Here is a 27138-nt window from a genome sequence, read left to right as displayed (position 1 = left end):
ATGTTTTTAGGTAAAAACTGGTTAATAATGCTGAATCATTGTATGTACAAAAGTCTTGAAGTCTTACCTTCTGGGTAATGGGATCCCGTGGGCAGGTCAGTGAAGTTCCACACTCCATTGATCTGTACCCATCGACCCCAGACATCAGTGGATATGGTGTCGGTCATCCACCAGGCCTTAGGGGGGCAACAGAGAGACAAAATGTTACAACTAAGACCATATTTTGGCTTTTATGTGGAAAGAAAGAACTGAAATGTTCTGTTTAATCATTCCTGAACATCTAGGAGCAATTATGGGCTGTTTTAATGTTGAAAGATTCAATTTCTTGTCAAAAGAATTTCCTTCTTGGCCGTGGAACTAAACGCTCAGACTCCAACAGATATTTAAACTATGTAAACAAGATATGGAAACCAGGTGTCATTGTTTGTTGTTTTTGTTGGTTAGTGCTGATATGGGTCTTTTGGTTTAGTTTATCTGCAACAAAATGGTTTTGGTATTTTTTATTTAATCCGTGGAATTATCAAAACTGCCTGGACAAAGAGCAAGAGATTTAAAATGAACCCATGATAAGAAAATATGGAGGGAATGCGTGTAAACATATCTGGAGTGAGCGTTCAGTCTGCACTCTGCAGGTATTTAGGTGAGGGGTAGGGGGGGTTTCAGGTAAAAAGTATGAACACCTGAGGCAGGAATGCACATCCACCTGTCACTGCTGCGTTCCTAAAGTCTCCCTCAGGTATGCAACACCTGAAGAAGAATGTCACATATTTACACCAGCTCGTACTCCGCCTGTCTGGCACTCTGTGACACGGGGTGACAACAGTACGTGTCAGCAAGAAATGTTAAACATGTGGCTCTGAGAGGATTAGACGACCACCGAGAGAGGAGACAGTGATGTCAGACAGCGAGTCAGTGTGACAGCTGCAGGATGTACATCACTCTTCATTACTGTCAGTTTTAATGCCCAAACAACAGAGGAAATAAGGGATTATATTTTTGCCTTCAAGGGGTCTGCAGAGGGCTGTCTGTACAGATATGAGTAAATTAAAGCTGTCACAATCTTGACTGCAATACTTGTGAAAATCTAATGCTTTGGGTGCTTTTTAGGATATCATAAAAAAGCCCCAGGAACCCAGATTTTGGTTATTATCGATGTTGATCAGCGAAAAAAGCAAGCAAGATTCTTTATGTTTTCTTTACTGCATAAATAGGTAAGTTACACCTCTTAGATGTGGAAACTTTTGGTTAAAAATTAAACTGAAGACGCACGTTTTTTTTATGAAAGTATCTAAAATTGTAGCATCCTTATCAGAGATGGTGTTCCTCAGGGTTCAACGTTAGGCCCATTTTCAGTGCCAACATATTGCAGTTCAGATCATGAGCAGGAGTTGTCTTTTAGCAGAATTTTATTAAAAAGTATGACTCAAGCCCTGCAGGGACTTTCTGTAGTTCTGATACTTTTTAACACAATTGCTTATTTAAAAATAGTGGTAAAAAATGGAAAGTGTACTGTCTTGAAACATATGGTACAAAATGTCCAAAGTACTTACAATTTTAACAATCTTATTAGAAATGGTGTCTCACAGTATTCAATACTAGTCCCACTTTTAGTGCCAACATATTTCTAAAGCATTTGAGACTTTTAGATAGTAAGCAGGAGATTTCTTCCTGCAGAATGCTATTGAAAAATTATAACTAAAGCTCTACAGGGTAAAGTTTTTAAGCTCTGATATCTATTAATGCAATTGCTTATTAAAAATAGTGGTGAAAAAAACAGAAGTTAAACTGTTTGGAAAACACATTGTGCTGCAAAATGTCTATGTTTTTAAGATTTTGACAATCCTATTAGAAATGGTGTTCCACGGGGTTCAATACTAAGCCCACTTTCAAAAGCATTTGAGCAATTTAGACATTGTTTCTGAGTCTTTTAGAACATTTTGTTAAAAGTATAACTAAAGCTTGGCAGTCTTATTTTGTAAACTTTTTATGAAAATAGATAAAACAAGTGATTAATGGTGTTGAAAAATTTTGACAGCCTCATGAGAAATGGTGTTCCACAGGGTTCAATATTTGGTCCACTTTTGTTACTAAACTTATGCAAAGCATTCAAACAGTTTGCACAAGGAGCAGACATTTTCTCTGCACATTTTTATTAAAAGTATTACTAAAGCTCTGCAGGCTTTGTTTTTTTTATGTGAGTACTGACACTTTAATACAATCCTTTTTCTAACAAACAGAGCCAAGACAATTGGAAATCTATCTTTTGGAAAAAAAAATGGTGTTCCACAGGTTTCAATACTTGGTCTCCTTCCAGACAGTTTTCTTTCAGAGGTTAAAAATATGACCAAAGATCTGTAGGTTCTTTTTATTTTTTGGTATTCTTCAACACTATGGATCATTAAAATAGTAGCGACTGTTTTGCTTTAAACCTAGGGTGTATAAGGTATGATAGCATCTGAGTAAATAAGCCTTAAAATAGCAAAATTTGATGCCTTACATTGTCGATGGTGGCCACAAGGAGAAGGATGATGCCAATAATGTGGACGGCAAAGATGGCAGCCAAGAGGATCAGCATGATGGCGGTGTTCTAGAGACACAAGAGGAAACTTGTTACACCACTTTTCAGCCTTTATTATGCATCATGAAAATAACTGGAGGGGAACTCATATTCAAACCAATAAAAAAGGACAAACACACTGAGCAGACAGAGCTGAAAGACTCAAAACAAAGGCTCTGTGCTTTGAGGAAAAAGCTGCCGTTAATGACAGCTCAAAGCGTGCATACACACATTGTGAATGCTCATTCAAGGCAGCAGAGCAAGGCTGAAACCTGGCACACACTCAGGGCGCGGCTTCACAGCTTCTAATTACTTTGAGTTACACAGACTGCAAATGGATGGAAAGATAAAGTTCCTGTAGTGAATCAGAGAGACGACAAAGCTGGAGTGAGTGTAAAAATTAGCCCACAATGAAAAGAGACTGTTGCTGAAAAAAGAGTGCAAAGGAGGGAGAATTCATGGCGGGCTGATGAGTTTGGGCTTGCCTGACCAACCCGCCACTCCTTAAAATAACTGTAGAGATTAGCAGCCATCCTTCTGCTTCTTTATTCCACGCCTGAAACACTAACTTGATTTTCGAGCACTTAAAATCTCCAAAACTCACTCTACACTCACAAAAACACCTCCTTTCTAGTATTTTTCAGGCCTTTTTGCTGTATCTGACAATCTTCGACTTAAAATCAGCTCCGCCCTCTTCTTAATGAGAAATCTTGGCATCTTTTCTGCTACCTGTATGTGGATATAAGCTTGAAGAAGGTAGCTCTGGGTGTGAACAGAAGCAGACGCACATCTGGAATGTACTGGTTCTCTTCACGGCAAAGGAGTGGTCAATGGGCTGGGTCCACACACACATACTGCATGCCTGCCTGCCAGCTCCCATCTCACTCACACGCAACCAAGATGCGATCCTGCCCGACACATCTTAAATACTTCCATTTAGACTCAGCGATAATAAAAAGAAAGATTGGTTTGTAAGTATTTCTGCCTGAAGTGCAAAGTTTTAGAACAGGAAAACTTTAATGAACAACTTCTGGGTGGAAAGAAACAAATGAAAGCTCAGCAGTTTGCTTTAATTCAAAACACACTCGGGAAATACTTTGTCATTCTGATTCAGAACATCGGCTGCTAACTAAACTGTTGCTGATGGGACTTTTTTTAGATCTGGCATGGATGTGGCATACTTTCCATTACGCAAAATTAGCTACATGCAGCTGAGGATAGGTTTGGGAGCATTAAAAATCTAAAAAAAGGAGCAAAGAAAGTAGCTCCAAGCCTTACTAAAACATAATTTAACATAACTTTTTACTGTGGCGATCAGGAGATCATACATGTGGAAAGCAGCCTCACCTGGCTGAAGATATTCACAGGAAGGCAGACTACAAGGTGAAAGGGTGCATTAGAAGCAGACTTTCTCACCTGCCTTTACTCTGTTTGGTTTTTTTTTTTGCTCATTAAGTAGAAAAAAAGTAAAATAAAGAGCAAGACTTCTACTTCAATATGAGTTTTATCTTTCTGAAGCAGTCACAGAGATCAAAAGGAATACAAAAGTAGACTTACTGTTTGATGGCGGTGCGTCTCTTCACGTCTAACTCCTCCTGCTCTCAGGGACGCTAATTTCAGACTCCGAGCCTAAATGCACAAACTGTAGAAACAACCCATCCGCCCACTTTTACCCAGCCCTCTTTCTAAGTCCACACCCAGGACAAGCCTCTCTCTTACAGGATCACATAATCTCTTCCTCCTCCTCTCCTCTCCTTCTCTTTTTTCTGTCTACTTTTTCACGTATTTGTCACTGTTTCAACAACTTCTGTGGGCTGATGGTTGATTTTCCCTTTTTTTTTTTTTGTCTGGTGTGTTTTCATCTTTGTCACTCAGCTGATGGTGGTGATTTTCTGCAGCTGGTGACTCACTCATGTTTGAGGGGGGAACTCCCAAAACACTGGACGTTATTGACAGTGATTCCACGCACGCTGCCATGGCGACAGACTGTAGGCCGGCCCGATCACAATCACACTGTTGCCGTTATAAACAAAACAGTCATACTCATGCTTACACATACACACAGGCATGAATAGCCCAGAGTGTTGTAATGTGTCTTCCTGAACTTTTCCCGCTTTTGTTAGAGATATGAGGGCAGGCGAGGGCAAGCCAGAGCTTGTGTTGAAGAAAAAGAGGGAGGAAGGGAGGAGAATGGAGAGAAAAACCAAGGCAGAGAGAGAAAGACTTTACATTAAAACAGAGACTAACGCACCTTTAAATCAAGACAGGTATTAATATTTGGTAAAGAACAGGAGATGAAAACAAAACTGGCATGCTAGAAAAGTGTGAACACGTTGCAACAACACCATAAAACATAATAATGACGGACGCAGCTACTCTGAATTAACGACTTGTTTGTTGACTGTGCTTTCCAAGCTCAAGTTGGTATTTTGGCAGCTGTCGTGCTGGTTTTTAGGAACACAAAGCGGACATATTTGAAGGAAAGGGTGGAGCCCGAAGAGAGCAAAGTTGGCATTAACAAAGCTAAGTAGTTTACACAAGGACTGTCACAGCACCCAACTTTGAAACTTTAATTAACATGTAAATATTACAATATGGATGCATATTTGACACAGTGTGGAAAAAAATACAAGTCTAAGACAAGGAATGCTGGGTAATTGTTGAGAATCTTGTGCAATTTAGACATTGTCTCGCAGTCTGGCTGACATTTTTGTTGGATGCTTTCCTCTCAAATGCACCTGTTTTATGGAGTTGATGTAGTTTTTAATCCTTAGCACAAAGGAAATGTGGCATAAATTCATTATGGGAAAAGGAGTGGATCAAATATTGAATCCTGTGGAATGCCATTTCTAACAAAGTGGTCAAAATGTGATATTTAGGGGTGCAGATGGCCTAGCAGTAAGGCTGCAGCTATGTACATGGGGTTCAGTACAAGCTCCTTTCCCGCATGTCTCTCCCCGGCTCTTAAATCCCTGTTTCCAACTCTATCAACTGTTCTCTTCACTAAATAAAGACATAAAAAAGCCAAAAAATATGTCTTAAAAAAATATCTAAATTCTTTTACATACACATTCTTTATGAAAAAGTTCTCAAACTTTTCAGCTGTGACCCCCAAAATAAAAGATGCCAGAGAGCAGGGACCCCCACTGGACCTGAAAGTGGTTGAAGCACAGTTGAACACAGCCATGTACATTCAAGACTAATTTAATGCATATACGTATATTTTGGGTAAACTGTACAGTATGAAATAATATAAGAATATTCTTGTATTTTTGAGGGTATCTGATGACCCCCTCTTATTGTCTTGCAACCCAAGGGTTGAGACCCAGGCTGTAATGAAACATCCAAGTAAATCCCTATATTAAAATAATTGATTGATAGTATTGACAAGTATCAAAGCTTTAAAAATGATAGAGATTCTCCACCAAATTTTAAGGATAAAGACGTATTTCTTCATTCTTTTTCTTTTACTTAATTCATTTCTTAATTATGCGCAAATACATCTTTCTCTTGTAACAGCTTTTGGTAAAATATGAAAACTCCTGAACACTGAATTGCTCTAATACCTTGTCAGCGTATGAAAGTGGACCTAGTGTTGAACCCTGTGGAACACCATTTCTAATAAGGTTGCTTCTATTTCAAATACGTTAATTCTTTTCAATTCCTCATTTCCAGGTGATAAATTCCTATTATTTTCATGCTTAACTGTATGAGTAAAACAAAACATTATCCAATATTTGGTGTCAGGGACTTCTTTTTTGTTGCCACAGTATCAAACAAATATCAATCCTGTTTATTTTCTTACTAGCATTATTTAGGAATCAGCATCTTATTAGTATTGGCAGTTTTAAGCTTAGTTAGTAATCATTGCATCAGTAGACACCAGATGATATTTTTATCTGTTGTAAACATAGGCTGTAAGTACGTTCGTGAAGTGTTAAGTTGGATGGATGGACCTACATTGACTGACATCTTTTACTTTCATCATTCCTTAAATCTTAAAAAGTGATTTTAAGGACTGAAGTCCGTTTTTTTAAGGTATGAAGTTTTCGGTATGAACTGCATCTATATATTTGTATCAGCATTGATTCTGGTATCGGCTAAAACAGTTCAGTAAATATTATCATATATGATAATAGCAAAATCCATTATCATGCATTACTATGCATATTGAAGTTTGAATTTATAGGATTAAGGAAGAGAAACCAAAATCAGACACAGACATCCCTTGGGCAACATAGTTTAGCAACACGTGACATTTTGAGCCAACCTGCTTTTCCTCAGACAAAAATAAGTGCTCAAAACCTGTGTGAACCTTTAAGCCTTTTTTTAAAATGTATGTAGTCACAGCCCTACTTCTGCATTGGATTTGCCCAGAAGTTTAATGCTTGTATAGTAACTATCAAATGGATGACAAACAAGATAGAAACAGGAATATGTTTCATTTGTTAGCATATGATAAAGGCACTAGAACCAGTACTGAAAAGTGAAAATGGCTTCATAATATTCTAATTATTGTAGTTTATCAACAGATTTTTCCAGAAGACAAGAAACTGCAGTATTTCAGTAACAAATCTTCTAAGAATGACTGCATGACCAAGATTTTGACATCTGTTTTGGGATAAAAATGTCAAAATCATTTATTTAAAGGAAGAAAGGGGCTGCTCTCTCACTGCTAGAAGTTCTTGATGTATGACTCACCGTCATTGTTTGGCACTGTTGATTATTGATACAGCCTTGAATGTTTCCACTGAGTCATCCGCCTGTGGAGTAGACCACATGCATTAGATTAAAGCCAGGGAGCCCCTTTCATTTGATAGCTGACATCATAAAAACATAACAGCGTATAACAACATTTCATCATTTGTCATAGGGCTCATTCATTACAATTTGTGATTAAATTCCTGTGGGGAGTGTCAGACATAAATAAAACTGACAAAAATGTCAAATTCTAACCATATCTAACTGTTCAAAATGTTACCCATTAGAGTATCAGAACACTAATTTAAAAAAGAGAGCTGTCCTTAAAAAAATAACTGGGTTAAAGTGCAGCGTCTGGTATGAGAATCTCTTCTTTTACTGTGTTTATAAGGTGGTTTGATATTAAAGCTGTTGTAAAGGGTTTGGGTGAGGACAGCTGTTGAGAAAAGACCATAAATAACACAAAATGACTCTCTTCACTATACAACACTAAAACCTGACAAACTAGTTTAAGCTTATTACTGAAAATGTGTTGTTAAAACCCTTAAAATAGCTGAAATTTCAAAAACAGTCAAAGAGGAAAAGGCAGAGGAGCAATTATGTAACCGAAACAACATGCTAGTAAAGTTTCAAGTGTGTAAAGGCATCTAAATGTCAGCCCTCAGCAAAGGCAAGCATGAACATCAGTTAAAATAGAGCCGTTTAAAGATAAGGAAAAAGTTGTGTAATTTTGACATGCAAATTTATGTAACACATCTAAAGATAACGGGTGAGATTAAAGAAAGTATTGAGAGTGCCGAAAGATCTAACATGTGACAGGGAAGCGATTAAGTAAATGTCATGTCAATACATCAAAGTTTAGGTGTAATTTAAGGAGAAAGAAGTCAGATGTGATTCTCTTTTCTTGCAACTGACACAGAAAGACACAAAAGCTAATTTGGTGATATTGATACCGGTTGCAACAAAAACAAAGAGTCTAAATAGTGCAAAGATTGTTAGGAGCAATTGGTTGAAAATATGACTGAAGACTTTTAAATATTATTGATCCATTAAAATATCTGAAATGCTTTAAAAAAAACAGGGTAACAAAAAGTACTGGCAAGTATCAAAAGTTCTGACAACCTAACCTGCTAATAGGGATCCTGATTAAGAAAGAAAGAAAGCAAACATAGTCAGAGTGAGGGTATTTTGGTTTCTAAAGAGAAGCTACAAAGCCCAGTGATGGCTGCCTTTACATCACTTTCAGTCAGTCTAGTATAAAGCAAAGGGATGAGATCAAAACCTCCTGACACACAGCTAAAACCAGGGTCCCTCAAAGGCAGACTGCAGATTGAATCTGAACCCAGGAGACATCCTATGCACTGAACATCTGGGCTTTCTCTTGAAATCTGATACATTTCTATTTGAAATGGAACTGCTGTACAAGTCCCAGTCTACAAAACATCACATATAAGCAAGTTCATTTATCCAAATGCTTGTCAAAAACAGATTATTACACTTAATATAAACCATATTCACCAAAAGGGCCAGATAAGCATCTTATTTTTAGGTATAGAAACAAAAATAAGGCCTGCATTGCTAGTAATACATAACAAGAAAATGCAAATTTGGCAAATTAAAAAAAAAACTTCAAAGGAATTTACCTTGACCACAAAAATTGAATCAGTTCACCCTCAGGTCTCAGTTTAGGTTCTTCCAAATTTGACAAAAATCCTTAATACATGCTTGAAACATTGTGCTCACAAGATCTGACGTCACACAGGCCTCCAAAATTTAATCACCTGATTCTTCAGCTAGGGTGGATATTGCAAAATTTGAAGAAATCTGCTCGATGCATTCTTCAGATATTGTGTTCACAAGCAAAGGATGAACTAAAGGCCCAATGACTTTGACCTTTAACCTACAAAAGATAATCTCCAAGGGGAATGATTTCTTGTTGATTATAAAAACTCAATAGTCTCCTCCCATCCGTCCGCTCATCACGGTCCACTCCTCCTCTGAGCTTGAGGCTTTCTGTTCATGACAGCGATGGAATTCCTCCATCATGGACCTGCACTTGTCCACCAGCTCCTTAGAAGCCTTGGACTGGCTCAGACAACCGTTCTGCTTAAAGATCTTTCGGTATTTCTATAGATCCTTTTAGATCATCTTGATCTGGTCTGAGCTGGGCAGGATGGAGGAAGACAGCCCAAGGTGCAAAGCATGTGCATTGTCCATCTTGTGGCTCCACCAGGACACTGAGATGCCAACTGGTTGGGTCTCACTCCACTTTAGAGGCCATGTAGCGCTCTGGTATGTTCATCATGGCATAGTATGACGTGTCAACGAAGGTGAGGGCTACGTTCATGCTTCAGAGCATTCATAAGATCATGCTTTCACAAAAAAGGGTTGGCTGGCTGAACAACCCAAAACCATAATGCCTCCATGCTGAGGCAGGAAATAATCTGCTACTAAGCAAGTGGTGATTATCTTGATAAAAGATGGCTATCTAGCAAGTTTTTCCTTATCACAAGCAATGTAAGCCTTAAAATTTGGCTTTTTTTATATCTTCAAATAAGATGTTTCTCTTGACCAGTCACAAGAATGTAGTTTATATTAGTTGTAGAGGCATATATGTGATTAGAAATAAGACAATAAACTTGCTTGGCTTCCAGTTCTTGCAATGTTACAAAAACATTGCAGACAGCTGCATTTACAAGTAGATTTGGATGGCTCTACCTAGAGGTGTGTATTGGCAAGAATCTGGCGATACGATACGTATCCTGATACAGGGGTGTCCATATCGATATGTTGCGATATATTGTGATAATTTTGTAATTTTATTTATATATTTGTATGTATATGTGGGTGTGTGTATATATATATATATATATGTTTATTTATAGAAATAATAAATATGTACTTCTAAGTTCAAATGGAATATAACAAAATAGAATGAAGCTATTAATAAAAATGTATTAAATTATATGTATAGTAGGTAAATAAAAAATATATAGTGTAATATAAAATATATCATCCAGCATCATCTAGAGATTTAACTCTGTGCAGTTTAAGGATGAGGATTTTTCTTCTTTGTTGTAATGAATTGAAATGCTTTAAGGATTTTTAAAAGAAAAGTGGAAAATAACTCAATCAATTTAGAGTAAATGTACTTAAATCTTTTATATTTCACGGTACATCAGCTTATTGTCTTAATGATAGACAAGGTGCTTGTGGAGGAAGACTGATCCTCATGTCTGGCTTTAAGGACTGATGGACTGTGTTGTGAGGAGGGCATTACGTGACAGACCCCGTTTTTTTTTTTTTTTTTTTAATCGTATTACCGAAGCCGTCACTCTTAACGACAATACGATGGCACAGGTCCTTACAAAAAAAAAAAAAAAAGTACTGACTGGGTAATTATGGTGACATGAGTAAAAATCAGCAGTAGCTTCAGCTGGCTTCTTTCATGTTAGCTGTTAGCTGCTAAGCTATCGCTATGATGTCTTGTGCTCAGGTTCGTCAAGTTGTCCAAGTATTTCACTCTGGCGTGGTGTATCTTACAAATGACTTGACTCCTGTATAAGTCTGTACCGTCTTTAATGTTTTGGAAGCCAAAACAAGTCCACATATCTGCTATGAATGCAGCAGAAGCTGCACTGCTGCACTGGGTAGGCATGAGCAACCAGCTCGCTCAGACCGGAAGTCTCGTGTGATCTTGTTGTCTGAGCAGGACAAGGGGAAGGAGTCAACTGCTTGCTGCCAGCTGGCGGTCAGGGGGTGAAATTACACCACAAACTACTGCACCAACAAAGTAAATTATTGATTAAAAAAATATCGATATTGCATTCAAAAATATCGTTTCAGTATTACACTGATACATCGTGATATTTTGCAGTGCATAGATATTTTCTAACAACCCTAGCTCTACCTGTTAAAATGAATGTTGAAACAAGAGGATAAAAGACTATGAATAACACTTAAAAGGTAAAGTAGGACAGGCCGATGAACAGACAGCAGATAGAGATAAAAATACCCAGGGTGTGGATGAGCACACTGAGGTCACTTGTTTGCTTCTGGCGAGTGTAAAAATGCGCAGAAACAACAACAGTGCTCTGAGTCAAAGGCTCAGCAGGATACCTGGTCAGGATCATGTCAGGCTATGTCCGCCTCGGGTGTGAGTCGGCAGGATAATTACAGGCTTCAACAATAATTTACCTGCAGATACAGCAGCCATGAAAGGCAGCAGAGCCTGCTCATGTGGCTGCATTCTGGTGGGGTCGGGAGGTTACTCTCGCACCAAAGTATCTCATACATACCCAAACAAAATGCTTTTGCATGCAGCTGCCTTTTTGCATCTTTTTGTTCAGAAGTTATTGGGAAAGAAAGCTTTCAGATCTCTGCATCTACTGCAATTAAAAAAACACAGACTAAATAACTCAGTCAGCCTAAATATTTTTGTTTCTGCACCAGGAATAGTCAGGGCTGGAGGCTGGATGTTTTCAGGTTTATGTCTTAATGTTAGTGCTTATTTAACCTGCTGCACAAGTTTGCTTATCTATTATTAAATTTGTGTGTTTCTACTTTCCAGCTTTCTACTGTAAAAAAAAGGAGACGCTGAGATGCTAAACATAGCCAGAGCTTAGACATTAAACTGTATCTTCCCTACACCATGGTAACCAATCAGGTTCCTGCTCCTTTTGCGCTTCACTGATTTCCATGACGACTCCATCAAACTCCATAGAAACCTCAGTAAATGTTCCACCTCTAGGTGGGGTGTGGGGTTTTAGTTATCTCTTCATGGTCTCCAGGCTGTTCCATGTATGAGTGTGAAAAATATCTGCTGACTGTACACAGCACTGACTTTGTGAATGGGAAAATGTGTTTTGTACGATGTACCTACATCAAATAATCTTTTCTTTCATATTTTGCTCCTTTTCAATACCACATGCTATAAAATGGTACTACCTGTTATTTGGTTGATAGATTTGATCAGAAAATACCACAGGATAGTTTCAGCCCAAAGCAGTTAGAAAAGAAGAGAGTTAACTGGCTAAACTGCAGAAATATGTGTAGTCTTTCAGTGCCAAATGGTTGCCAGCATATTTGTGTGAATTACACAGTGTGTGGGAATATGTTTGCAATTTATGTTCATTAAAAAAAAAACTAGTAAAGAGATTGGGTAGTAGACGGCACTTTTCTACACTGGCAGCACCCACAACCTCAACGCCAGAGAGCTGTTCACCTACAATTATTGTTGTTGGGCTGTGAAAGTTGACCTCTATTTCATTCGATGACTGTACAGTCTGTTTAAATAGCTCTGTGTGCTGAGGGTTTTACAACCGCAATTCCTAAAAAGTTGGGACTCTGTGTAAAATGAAAATTATAACAGAGTGAAATGATTTGAAAATCTCAAACCACATCAGATGTTGGAACTGAGACTTTTACAATTTCATGAAAAAACATTAGCTAATTCCGAATTTGAAGGAAGCAACACATTGCAAAAAAGTAGGGACAGGGAATGTTGTCCCATTTTTGTCTGATGTAGAATTCTAGCTGCTCATTATGCTCCAAATGTTGGTCAAAGGTCTAGATTTCAGGCAGGCCAGTCTAGCACGCTGTTGTGATAGATGTGGTATGTGGTTTAGCATTGTTTTGCTCAAAGATGCGAGGCCTTCCCTGAAAGAGACGTTGTCTGGACGGGTGCGTAAGTTGCAGATGCAGGCTTTTGAACTGTGCCGGCATAACAAGCTGGATGGTCCCTCTCCTCTTTAGTCCACAGGACATGGCATCAGTGGTTTCCAGTAAGAATTTCAAATTTTGATTCAGCTGACCACAGAACAGTTTTCCAATTTGCCATGCAGTGATTTCCAGTACAGAATCATGCCTCTCTAATGCAGTGCTGCCTGAGGGCTCAAGATAGCAAGCATCCAATAATAACCTTCGGCCTGACCTGTGTAAACAGAGATTTCTTCAGATTCTCTGAATCTTTTGATGACATTATGGACTGTAGATCATGGAATGTTGAAAGTATTATGTTTAGGAACAGATTTCTGAAATTGTCCTACAAGTTTTTCACAGTTTTTCACAGATTGGTGAACCTCTGGCAATCTTTACTTCTGAGAGACTCTGCCTTGCTAAAATGCTCCGTTTTTACCCTGTCACGTTACTGACCTGTTGCCAATTAACCTAATTAGTTGCAAAATGCTCCTCCAGCTGCTTTTCATTAGTGCCTTTTATTTTTCCAACTTTGTGTTATCCTGCTCCTACTTTTTTATTACTCAGAAAATGGTAAAATGTGCCACTTTCAACATCTGGTATTTTGTTTACATTCGATTGTGAATAAAATTGGTTATTACCTTAGGTTCTCTGCTTCTTTTGCGTGGAATAATCTGCAGACTGAATTTAAAGTGCAGAACTTGGTGACTCTGAATATTTTTAAATCTTTAGTGAAAACTCTTCAATTCAAACTCTCTGAATGCCACCGTTTCAACTGATGATTATTTTATTATTGTTGTTTATATTTATTGTGTATTGTTGTGAGTTTAAGCGCATGTGCTGTTGAAACTATGCATTGCTGCCATTCTTGGTCAGGTCTCCCTTGAAAAAGAGATCTTTGATCTCAATGGGACTTATCTGGATAAATAAAGGTTAAAAAAAAAAAAATACCTCCGCCAAGGAGGTTATGTGATTAGGTGGGTTTGTTCATTTGTTAGTTTGTTAGCGACATAACTCAAAACGTTGTGGATGGATTTTGATGAAATTTTCAGGAAATGTGAAAAATGGCATAAGAAAGAACTAATTTGATTTTGGGAGTGATCCGGATCACCATCTGGATTCAGGATTTTTTTTTAAGGATTCTGTACTTTTGGGAGATAGGGCTAATGGCGGAGCTCTGAACTGTTACCACTTTACACCAGGAGATGGCGGACATGAGTAACTTCAATCCAGCAGCAGTTTTTGGGTGTGTTTCTATTCAAAGTTTTGGAGTTTTTAGTTTGAAAGATGCACGCCCGGTCGAGAAGACGAGTCGAAGCGTATCAGAGAGAAAACGAATTGTAGCGAGAATACTCACAATGCTGGGAGGAACAGAGGTATATTCACCCTCTGCCATGACTTCCAGTCATCCGGTGAGACCATGGGTAAGACTGCAAGTGCATCTGTTGGCACCAGCAGGCAATGCTTACCCCATGACAGTCTACCCGTAGCAAAGCCAGTGCTTTCCCTCACCGTGTTTCTGCCCCACATGGGAGGGAATAAATGGTGAATGCTGTGGTGGGGGGCACATGGGGACAGATCCAGGAATGTTTTTAAAGGATTCTTCACTATTGGGAGATAGGGCTAATGGTGGAGGTCTGCGCTCTCCGAGTGCTTTTCTAGTTAAATAAGGTTTTATTTTCATTTTACACCGTGCCCCAACTTGTGGAATTAGGGAATCATCAAGAAAACATTAAAATAATATAAAGAATCATGTCCTGACAGTAGCAGCTGTCAGCTGGCCTGATGGCAGACAATAGCTGACTCTGAGGGTGGTTTTGCACTCAGGAAGCTGAGCGCTGGAGACACTAAACAGCAGCGATTTTGTATTGAAATTGGATGCTGTGGGGCGTAGACTGCCATGTGCATGGGCGGCCATGTTTCAAGTCCTTTCCTGCATGCCACGCTCTCATCTCTATTCAAACTCAATACACTGTCCTCCTTTAAATAATAAAAAGTCCAACTATAAATCCTAAAAACAGAAGAACAAAAGGCACTGCTAGTGCAATAATGTCACAATGGACATATGCCCATATCAGGAAAAATGTATTTGAATAGTCACAGTAAAAGCAGGCTTCATCTGCCTTTATGAGGGCTACAAACGGCACTGTAACCACTTAACCCATTTTTATGGTGCATACACTTTCAAATTTAAATTGGATCTCCAAATTAAATAACAGGTTTAGCAGCAGGGTGGTTCACTGAGAAGATGCTTGACACAACACAAAAAAACACTTTCTTCCTAAGTGTAAAAAAATGGAACCTGCTGTGGGGCAGATCTCAAACACTGAGTTTAAGGAATAAGGATGAAAAAGCAAAACGGCAAAACCTCAGCTGTGGTAGGGCTGTTGCTACTGATTAACCTATTTAGACTGAATGCAATGTATGCATGATTATACCTAGACAGGATGAGAAACTGCAAGATGATTAGCAAAAAATACAAATACAAAGACAACGGCTGACAACTCAAGCCATCAACTCAAGCAGTATTAGGGATGACCGGAACAACTATGAGTTGACAAACACCCACATCATGATATGACTGCAGACCAGCTTACTAGGGCTTATTAGTTAAAGGACATGTTTCAAGAGGACACTGATGTTGGGAATTTTGATTTGATTGATTGATTGACTGATGAAGATGTCAACAAACCAAATGGAGAAACAGTTGGAGCAAAGAATGTTTTCTTTATATCATGTCTCTCTCTGCTACCGGAACTGCAAGATTTAAGATAATGCCAAAATTATATTTAGTTTTTCAGAAAACCCTCAGGTTTTGGAGATTATTTCAAACAATCCTTGGTTTTTAGAAGGTGCTTCTCGGCTGCTTTAAGGTTAAAACGGCACTAACTTATTTCCATGTTCTGCAGACATAAGCACATTTTTTAATACCAGTAATTAAATTTCAACTGATATGCTGACTACATTGTACACCCTACTATCGTTAATAGCTTTACTGTGGTTTGATTTGGCTGTTGATTTCAAAAATCAACAATCTTCCACAAACCCCACCTCTTCAAAGGGCGGCATGAACCCATCCGTTCATGTCCAACCGTCTGAACATCAGACGCCACACCTTAATCGTGCTACTTCACATCTGAAGAGTCCCACCCAAATCCTTGTGGGAAAGAATGTTAGTATATGAAATCATGCAATTCCATTATGGAACACCTTCTAATGACATCACAATCTTTACTACATCTATTTTGCACAATCTGTCAAAAAAAACAGCTGTAACCATGCTAACAGACAACTCCCTCTGTGCATGCATGGGCCGTGTGAGCACAAACAAATAAAACAATCAGGTCAGGATTTAAAAACAACAATATAGTAATACATCTTCAACCACAACGGCTTCAGTGACACAATCTCAACATGATAAAAAAACACACCAGAGAGGAATAGGCTGAGAAAGAGAGGCAATGGGGGCAGAATGTGGTGGAACTTGATTCTGTTCTGGGCGTGTTGACCCCACCTTACAGGTGAGCTAAGCCAAGCTTTGTACAGTATCATAAAGTGTGTTACGACACACCCTCCAGACAAAAATCTTGAGTTTTTTTCAATGAAACCAACCCTCATCTCTGTGGAGAAAAGTCTACATTTTTGCTACTACACTTATGCAAGAATCTTCCTTTTTGAGAGAGGAAATGCCATGAGTCATGCTCTCATTTTTCACAGTAAAGACTCAGTGGGTGTTTGACACACCAGTGTCTACTGCTGGATGTACCAGGGGGCGGGGCAGGAGCTTAGCCACAACACGTTTTTCATATCCAAACACAAGTTGACAAATCACATGCCTGCACACTGACAGAAGAAGACCAATGGAGTGGCTCTCTTAACAATCAGCCCTTTGTCTCACTGCCATTGCTGATCGGTACCGGAAAAACCAGAGTCATAGAGAACAGCAGTGATATTGTCTGATATGTCAAGTTTTTGTGTGCACAAGTATTAACAATGATATCTTAAAATACTTTCTCAGTGTAAGTGAGTTCAAGGTGTCTCTATGTTGGTTAACAGCACACTGTGGGGTCATAAAAGAGCTGGATTACAGGGCAAATGTGCCGTTTAAAAACAACCACATACTCATAACTGAACAGAGCTGCACTATGACATTTTACATCGTGGTAAATGAGTTATGTGGCCTTTTAAAAGACAGCTTCTACAACTTTTTCCAACATCTTCAGCCTGCTTAATTGCTGGTTGTTTGTGCAAAGTTTAAATGTTACATATTTATCACTTTGACACATATTAAATACCCCAGAAAAAGAGCATCAGATGAATGCTAAAAAGATACATAAAATTACAGCTGCAATGATACTGGAAATTTAAACTTGAATATGATAAGAAATCACATATCTTTACCCATTTCAATACAACAGTAACAACACAAAATTCACAGATATCCAATATCGGATCATTTCTAGCTTTTGAAAGTAGGGATGCAAAATTTAGCCTGCCTAATATCAGTATCAGCAGATATCAAAATTTATGCAGACATTTAATACCAATATCCTGGCTGGGAATACCAGCAAGCATCGAATGTAAATTATTGCCACTTGTACTTAGGCTGGACCAACAGACCTACGCCAGTTGAGGTGTTTTTCTTTGTTCATTCTCAATCTTTAAACTTCAAACTGTATTTTAAGTACTCAGGTTTGTTTCGTTGTTTGTCCTTAAACATTAAAATACGATCAGAGGACTGAAGTTTAAGGTTATGAAAAACATATTTGAATGTCGGTATAATTATATATGTATAACATACATAAATATGTTAGCGTGACTTCTCATTTCAGTTGGAGCAGCTTTTGGTTCAAATGTGGTTGACGATATGCAGTTTTTTGTTGTTTTGATGAAGTATCTTAGGGTCTTGTTCATAAGTGAGGGTAAAAGGGAGCATGAGATTGACAGATGGATTGGCACAGCATCAGCAATATGGCAGGCTATGTGCCGGACTGTTGTGGTGAAGAGGGAGCTGAGCCGAGAGGCAAGGCTCTAAATTTGCAGGTCGATCTACCTCCCAACCTTGACCTATGGTCATGAACTCTGGGTAATGACGGAAAGAATGAGATTGCGGTGACAAGCAGCCGAAATTAGTGTCCTACGGAGGGTGGCTGGGCTCAGCCTTAGGGATAGGGTGAGGAGTTGAGACATCTAGGAGTAGAGCCGCTGCTCTTTCGCATTGAAAGGAGCCTGTTGAGGTAGTTCAGGCATCTGATCGAGATGCCTCCTGGTTGCCTCCCTGTGATGGTATTCCTGCACATCCAGCTGGGATGAGACCTCAGGGAAGACCCAGAATGTGCTGGAGGGAATATGTATCCTGTCTGGTCTGGGAATGCCTCGGGATCCCCCAGCAGGATTTGGAAAGTGTCACTGAGGAAAGGGACGTCTAGGTGGGCTAGCGTAGCCTGTTACCCCTGCGACTCGCCCTGGACAAGCAGGAGAAGAGGGATGGATGGATGGATGGAAGAGGTGGGAATCTTCAGAGGTGGGACCTTATGATTCGATTTAAATACAACTGCATTCTTAATCGATAAGTGATGAATTTTGATGCCCTTGTTTTTTTTTTCTTTACATTTCTGATGTTCTCACTGTGTAAAAACCTAATTAAAAGCATTACATTTGTGGTTAGAAAAAGAGATTATTAAATTTCGACTATCCTCAAATGGAACATGTTTGTAACTTGAAATGCACAACTGCACTGAAATAAAGGTAACAGCATCCTTTTCTTGTAACATATCTGGAATTACAACCATAAATACGGCTGTTATTCACAGATGAACGACTGGTGATCTAAACTTGCTGTTACATGCTGTATGTCAGAGTTCGACCTTTTTGTTCCTGCTATTCCACAGTACTAAATATTTAGGCTAAATTATTATTGATTATTGGACATTTATGAATCGAATCAGAATCTTCCACCTCCACATTACGATTGATCAAAGAATCGATTTTTTCTCCCATCTCTATACTATAGATAAATAAAATAATAGTTTGTATGAAACACATGATATAGAAAAGAGATGACAAGTGTTAAACATTTAGATAACCTCATATTAAAAATAGTCTTGCACAGGGTTCAGTGCTCTGTCTTCTACTTTTTTCATGATTCATGAACTCATCTGTTACTGCAGCCAACACCAAGTAATTTCTTGATATTCATTGCGAAGAATCTTACTAAAACGCTGATGCTGTTTCTAAATCACACAAATACATAGCCGTTGATTTCTCTTTCAGTGGTTTTTGGTCAAAAACAAAACTAAAGATAAAGCTATTTACGTTTTGTTACTGTTTGATGTAATGGGTCAATAAAATAGCAATGAAGCACATTGTAAAGAAAATGATTAATTCAGTTTTAAAGGTCAAAATACAAGATACAATTTCAAATTCATGAGTTTTAAAGGTGAAAAATTAGATATAGGTCAAAATTAGGAGTTGAAATTGTCCACAAAAGTGAGAAAAAATTCAATATCATGATACTTAACAGTCAAAATATGAGATAAACATCAAAATCATGAGTTTAAAATGTCAAAATATGAAACAGCGTAAAAAATCATGACTTTTAAAGGTGAAAAAGAGAGCTAAAAGTCAACGTTAGGAGTTGAAAAAGGTCAAAATGTGAGATGAAATTCAAAATCATAACTTTAAAAGGTCAAAATATGATTTGAAATTTAAAATCATGAATATAAAAGGTAAAAAACTGAGATAACATTGAAAAACATGATTTTTAAAGGTAAAAAACTGAGATGAAAGTCAAAGTTGTGAGATGTAAAGGTTAAAATATGAAATAAAAAGTCAAAACCATAACTTTTAGTCATAACTGTGAGATACAAAATTGAAAATATAGAGAAAACACAAATTTCTCCTACATTTCTGACTTTGTATCAAATTATTTTTACTGTTTCCTTCTTCTAATTTTTATGACTCAACAAGGATGTTATAAATCATCAAGGTTAAGTTTACATTTTTATACTGGAAGAAACCTGCAGACCTTATACTGGTGGGCCAGTTCTAATAAAAATATCATATGATCTGGTGGGCTGGGTATAACTGCACCATGGGCTGGATTTGGCCCCCGGGCCTTGAGTTTGACACCCCTGCCTTAGTGCGATTAATATTTTCTTTTTTCAAGAAAAAAACATGAAAATTATGTAAAGAAATACTGTCCTGACATAGGCAGCAGATGTAAACCTGTAAACCTTACCCCTGAGACTATGCTGTTTGAAAAAAGTAGGAGCAAAAAAGCAGCAAAGTCTGTTAAGTCTTGGCAAACTTACACTAGATTTGGGCAAACAAGGCCTGAAGCAGGGCAGATTTTTTCTAATGTACAAATCTTTTGATAGAGGTGTTTGTGAGGAGCCTCAGAGAGGGAGTATTTCAACACGCCTGTGTGAAACTTATCCAGCAGAGCGGTGCCTGCATGCCAGGGGAGTTAGCCTCACCACAGCCCAGTCACAGCTCCTTTTACACAATAGTAAAGCCTTCGGTCTGTGGTCGACTGTCTCGCTGCTCACTTCTCAGTCTTACACAATGTCGCACCCTGCCCTGAGATTTCTACACTGTTATTATAAAGACAGCCCGGGTGTATACAGAATTTGAAGGGTAATTTCAAAGAGGTTTGATGGGAATGTTCTTTAAAAGGGAGAAGAACAAACAAGAGGGATGATATCAGTGGGTTTTGTGTTGAAACTCCCCCTAAACTCCAGGTGACTAATTGGAAAAGTTGACCATCCCACTCATCCTCTCTCATATAATGAGCTCCTGCACAGGTACACGCTAATCCTTGTCTATCTTTAAACAGCAGTTAGACATGAGCCAAGTGAGAATCAAACACGTGCACAATGCACACTCATCGTCCTTGAAGGGAGTGACACATCGCTGCAGGCGAGAATGAAAAAAACAAAATGTACACACAGCTTCCTTTTCGATTCTCCTCCTCTCTGTTTCTCAGGACTGAGATGATAATTGGTTTCATTTCAGAAGAATCCCCCCTTCTCAATTTGTAAATGGAGAAGTTAAAGAGCCCAAGTTTAACATAAGCTTCTGGGTCCATTTTAGATTACAACTGACAATTTTGGCCAAAACTAAAATCACAGGCCTTTTTCTCAGTGTCAAACAGTTCCTCTATTTATCACAATGAACTAAGGTTGTCAAAATTTCTACTTAGGGTATTTTCAACCTTTTTTCAAAGAACAGCTGAAGAGAAACAACAAATATAGGTTGACAAAGTGAGGGCAAGCGTGGGCCAAACAGCACCAGGATCAGGATTTGATCCCTGGACTAGCGCGTCAATGATTCTAGGATCTGTATAAAGGGGTCCTCCTGTACCAACTGAGTTAAAACAGGGCCCAAAGTTGCAATATTTTGATATAAAACATTTTACAAGGATTGAGTCTGCCCTTTTTAGTGATTCATAGTATCAGGATGTACAAAAGCTTAAAAAAATGTCAGATCTTTAGTCATTTTCAAACAAAAGCAGCCATGAGGGAAAGAGACACAGTCATGGTCTTCATTTCACAAATATGTTGTGGTTTTGAAACGTTGCTGTTTTAATTTGAACACTGTGCAGAAGTTAGCCCTTTTTTTTGAGAGACAATGCATTCTTTATCGAACCTTTGAAATTGTAAGTTTTTGGAAAGTGAAGAGCAGCTGTGCTGAATAAATATTTGAATGCATGAGCATTTGAATAGAGAGTAGTATTTGGGTGGAATAGGTAATAATTTGGTGGTGGTGTTCTTTAAAACCATAGAGTCCTAGAAATACAATCCCTAACTTCCTAGAACTCTACAAGAGTTACATAATAACGGAAGACTTGGATGCCATAACAAATATGGCATCATCTGGTCTGGACAAGTCAGGACGTGGGAATAAAATATGTCCATTGTTTCAGAAATGTTTCCCACAGGGCTCAATACTCGGCCCACTTCTTTTTCCATTTTAAACGTTAAACACTTAAGCCAGATATCACATGGATATTCATAAAACCAATGTAGGGGATGTATTTTGCATCAGTTTAGGCATCAAACGATAGATGCTGTTTGGGAAGGGCAGAAGCTTCCAAAAATTTGTTTTGAAGGGTGACAGGACAAAGGTACTAACTGTCACATTTAGGGATGCGAGAGCTTAAACGGTCAAGTTCATTTTTCAAATTAGCTGGTGCAACATTTACAAGATGTTTAAACTAATTACCTTTCATTTTTATAAATACAGGCTTGAAATCCCAGTCTGTAATGTGCTTTTAAACTGTGATGAACCTCCCACCACTAGAGGCCACTGTAGCTTCAGTTAATAGCCGCTGCTTTCCTGTCTGAGCTTTTCCATGGCACTTCACCAGATGTAAATATGAGTAGCTCAGTGGTAGCTTAGCAGTTAGCTTAGCATGTAGAGGGAATAGCGCGGTATGACAGTTTTTTAAATAGTTAAAGGAAATAAAGTGGTATGTAAGCTGTCAAGGGTTGAACACATGTGTAACTACTTAACCAAAGTGAAGAGGCCACATATTAAAGCATGATATTAATCTGCAAAGAGGAACGAAGGATGGCAGAGCTAGCTTTAAATGTTAGCCAGGCCGTAGAGAGTCTATCAGGCGCACATCACACCAGCTGACAATAACCAGCAGGTGTAATCCATGGATTTTCTCCTCTTTTTACTAGTCGGTTAAACGAAATTTAAATGAGCGTTTAGCCGAAAGGGGAATTTAATGCTTAGTCACATTGATTATACGCCAACCAGAGCAACAAGTAGGCGTGCACCAGTGTTAATTTTGTCGACTATAACTGTGACTAAAAATGTTCATCGACAGCCTTTTTTTCCATGACAAAAACTAGACTAAGACTAACAAAAATAGATCTGTGGTGACTAAAACTGAGAAAAACTAAGTTTACTTTTCATCAAGATGAAAAAAACTAGACTAAAATGTAATGTAGTTTTCGTCGGACATTCAAAATCCGTGATATTTCTCTACTGGCGGTAAATCTGTCAAAACACAATGCAGCTGTATCTCTTCTGCCTCTCAGCTGTAGAAAGCAGGGACCCCAGGTTTAGCAGGGAGCATAGAACACAGATTCATTATTTAGTACCAGATTTAGGCGAGACAATAAACGCTGGGACCAAAAGTAAAGACGAAAACATGAGGACTTTTTATGGACTTAAACTAGACTAAAACTAAAAAGGGTAGAAATGACTAAAATGTGACTAAAACTAAAAGACATTTCATATAAAGACTAAGACAAAGACTAAAATTGAAAATAGATGCCAAAATTAACACTGGCATGCACCACTAGTTGGTAAATCAAACTCTTGCTGAAGCAAGAAGAGCAAAAACTTTTTTTTCCACCAAGGAAAGCTTTTGGAGTGGCTCTTTGCTCTTCCTTTATATAATAAATGTTGTCCACTTCAGAGAAAACCACCACTGTAGCTAAAATCCACCCTATTCACATCACTGGAGAACATTGTTTACAGGCTTGCAGTGTAACTAAACCCAGCCCATATTCAGTACCCTGCTCTTCTCTAAGGACACCAACTGGTTTGGTTATCCTCTGATCTGGAACAATCGTGTCATGTGGAACTTTTGCAAGATGAGTTCACCTGATGACAGACATGGAATCTGGCCAATCTGTCAGCTTTGCAAAGTTATTAAAACCTTTTTTTATTCCATATATCTTCATTACACCATCACTGCTACTGTGACTGCTGCTACACTGGCCTGCTGACAAATGCACTATTATTTTTGTTCCTTTTTTTGTTTGCCTGTTTGTTTCTGTTTTTGTCTATTCTGTCTATTTCTGCATATTTTGAACCTCTCAGTGTACAAACAGTGAAACAAACAATAAAGCTAAACATCTCAGCTTCTCTCATCTCTTCTCATTATCATTTCTATTCAATACACAGGATTCTGTTCTACCTCTACTTTTTAAACATATTTAAGGCTTTGCAACATAGAAAGCAGTAGAGATGCGCTGGTCGTAATAATCAAGGCCAATAGTCATACCAGTGTTTAAAATAGTTAAATACCAAAGGTGTTTTCATGATTTATCTTGGTGTCAGACTCCCACAACCCCAACATTTTCTGTCATGTCTGACCATGAAAGCATATCATTATGAGATAACTTCATCTAAATGACTACTCTGCCTAATAAAAACCTCTTTTCTGAGTCAGCACTTAGGTACACTAGCTGCTCAGTATTAAACAGACGCAACACAACAGATTAAAATCATCTACCGGCATGGGTTCATGTCATTATTTCCGATGGGCTGATGTCTGTCAGCAGGGCTAGTGTAGATCAACACCGATGCTAAACCGATACGTCACTGCATTCCTAGAAAGAAGAGTTAAATTGCTGTTGAAAATATTTGTATAACATATTCCATACACATCTATATGTCTTGAGAGTTGAATTAAAACAAGAAGAGAAGCTGTATAAGTTGAAGCTACCAAAGCTGAAACCAGGAAGTAAACAGGCAGAGGTACACCAATCAAAATCACCTCAGAGAATATGCTAGATCTGCAGCAAAGAGTATTTACATGTGACCTGCTGGCTGTGAGCCTCTGGTGTGAATTAAAATCAGTCTTCAGGAGTGTGACATTTTGGATATTTGACTGTACACTGTGAGCCACTGGAGCTTCTAAATATTATGTGTCAGCTCTGGTGCCCTAGCCAACGTTTACATTCAATAAAAAAAAAAAAGAATTCCTCATATTTAGTCGAGCCAGCCCGTTACCATCGTTACCAGCCTGGGGGTTTCATTCTTGATTCACTTCCTCACCCTGAGCGCTCCCTCTCTGTGTTTTGTTCCCCTCCCTGAGTCGTTGTTACACTACCGTTAACTCCAGTAGCCCTTCACGTGATTTCTCCCCTTCCACTTTGGGAACATTTGTGCTCCTCCTGTTTCCTGCCCAGTGCCACCCCTGCGTTTCAGCCGCCCCCACACAGCCCTGCACGCTCTCTCAATGAAATCCAGACACACACACACTGTACTCTCTCGCTCACTTGCTCGCCGTCTAAAGAAAACAACTCCTAGCTGTAGCTAGGCAACTCCAAATATGAGTCATCCTACTGCCGCGCCCATCATCAACTGATCACCACCCCGTTCCTAAACACACATACGCAGCTTCAGAGCCTCCTTTGGAAATGTTGTTCTTTAAAGCATTCAAACTATGTAGCTGTGGTGTTTCAGTCCGTGGGTCTGTCTAATTCCTGGACAGCCTGGATTTAAGGCTAAGATGGGCACAGTGTGAGAAAATCACGTCTCAAGCCTCGGCTGAAACCATCTTGACCACAATGTGATGACTGATCACAGCTCAGCGGAGTCATTTGGTCAGATGGTTGAGTTGGCAGTGATCTAGATGTGATCTTACTTTTATGGCAGCTTGATGAAGTCATAGAAAATGTCATTTAATCAGAGCTTTTCTATAAATAGATCAAGCTTTTATAGTCTATTATAACTTGTATTAAAAGCATAAATGCTCAGATGGCATTTCGCTTAAGTTCAAACCCAAATAAAAAAGAGAAATGCAAATGAATCTAGAAAGGAAGTGGAGGTCAGCCAATAATTCAATCTAGGGGCATAAATTAATTCTACAATTTAAATAATAAGATCATTTTAGACCATAAAAAGAGACATAAAGTTAAGCAACACAAGTAACGCCAATGCAGAGCAGCCAACAGTATGAGACTGGTACACTATTTTGAGATTATTAATGTGTTCTATAGTTTTTTAGACTATAAGATGTAAAATAAACCGATCTATAAAAGCAAACAGATATAAATGAATTCATCAATGACATGAAACTAACACTCCACACCTGCTGATTAATTGCAGTGCAGTGCTGCCCTCTAGTGGGCAGAAAGCAGAATGCTCAATGCTATGGAGTTAATGTAAAAGGTGCTTTGATTAAAAAAAAAAGAGAGAAGAAATAATATTATCAATTTCAAAAAGCAACTATAATCTTTGAGAAGAAATGTGGCCCTAACACCAAATATATGGCTGCCAATTTCAAACCAAATACAGCATTTAATGTTGCATTATAACCCCTTAAAAAGATCAAGAGTATGAATTTTTTGTTTCATCAGTTAATCTTAATTTATTTATATTGCACCAATTTGCAACTAAAGTTAATCTCAATCACAGCAGAGACCAGATTCTGGATTTAGAGCCTAACTGGGTCAACATTTTAGCATAACTGTCAACCTCATTTTCACCAGTAATAAAATATGAAAAAAAAAAAACAAAAAAAAAAAAACAGTGCTGATGATAAATCATTTGGAAATTTAAAAAAAAGTAAAAATTATAAGTTTAAAGGCTCAAATCTAAGATAAAAATTTCAATTTATTAGTTCTAAAGATCAGAACACATTATTAAGGATAGAAAAAAATGTTTTAAAAGAGCAAATATAATAGGAGAAAGTTAAAATCATAAGTTTGAAAGGTCAAAATATGAGATCAAATTTGAAATTGTGAATTTAAAAGTCATAATAAGACGTAAGATTTTAAATTGTGAGTCTGATAGGTCAAAATATGGATTAAAAAGCCAAAATAAGGAGATGAAAATGTGAAAATATGAACTAAAATTCAAAATGATGACTTAAAAAGTTAATAATATGACTTAAATTTAAAATTGGGAGTCGAATAGGTCAAAATATGATATTAAAATTAAAAATTACTCATTTAAAATGTCAGAATATGAGAAAAAAAATTGAAATAATTTTTTAAAAATCAAAATATGTGATTAAAAAGCCAAAGTAAGGAGTTAAAAAGTCAAAATATGACTTAAAATTTAATATTGTGAATCTAAAAGATAGAAATGTGATATATAAAATCCAAATTATGAGTTGAAAAGGTCAAAGTATGAAATGAAAAGTCAAAACCATAAGTTTGATTTGTTATCATGAGATGCAAAATTGAAAATATGAAATAAAAACCCAAATTAATTTCTTTCACCACATTTTTGACTTTTTAAATAATCAAGTTAAAGTTTGCATTATTATACTGGAGGAAATCTGCAGACCTCATACTGGTGGGCCAGTTATAATACAAATGTGATATGATCTTGTGGGCTGGATATAATCGTTCCATGGACCGGATTTGGCCCACGGGCCTTGAGTTTGACACCCCTGCTCTAAACGGATCAGCATATCTGGCCTAATA

At 38.0% G+C, this 27138-nt stretch overlaps 1 protein-coding gene across 2 annotated transcripts in view; it reads right to left on the bottom strand.

Moving 5' to 3' along the window:
* Positions 1–27138, bottom strand: part of LOC121503794 (epithelial membrane protein 2-like) — a 34268-nt gene that overhangs the window by 5625 nt on the left and 1505 nt on the right. The window contains exons 2-4 of one of the 2 annotated variants that reach the window (XM_041778353.1): positions 7259–7320; positions 2498–2587; positions 68–176 (exon numbers count right to left, since the gene is read on the bottom strand). In XM_041778353.1, coding sequence (XP_041634287.1) covers positions 68–176; positions 2498–2587; positions 7259–7264 — 205 coding nt within the window. In that variant the 5' untranslated portion in view covers positions 7265–7320. Of the gene's footprint in view, positions 1–67; positions 177–2497; positions 2588–4114; positions 4265–7258; positions 7321–27138 lie in introns of those variants that run through there. The other variant, XM_041778354.1, reaches the window with a different exon arrangement.

The sequence above is a fragment of the Cheilinus undulatus genome, linkage group 21 (assembly GCF_018320785.1).
Source record: "Cheilinus undulatus linkage group 21, ASM1832078v1, whole genome shotgun sequence".
Lineage (NCBI taxonomy): Eukaryota > Metazoa > Chordata > Actinopteri > Labriformes > Labridae > Cheilinus > Cheilinus undulatus.
This window is presented reverse-complemented; position numbering and strand designations above follow the sequence as displayed.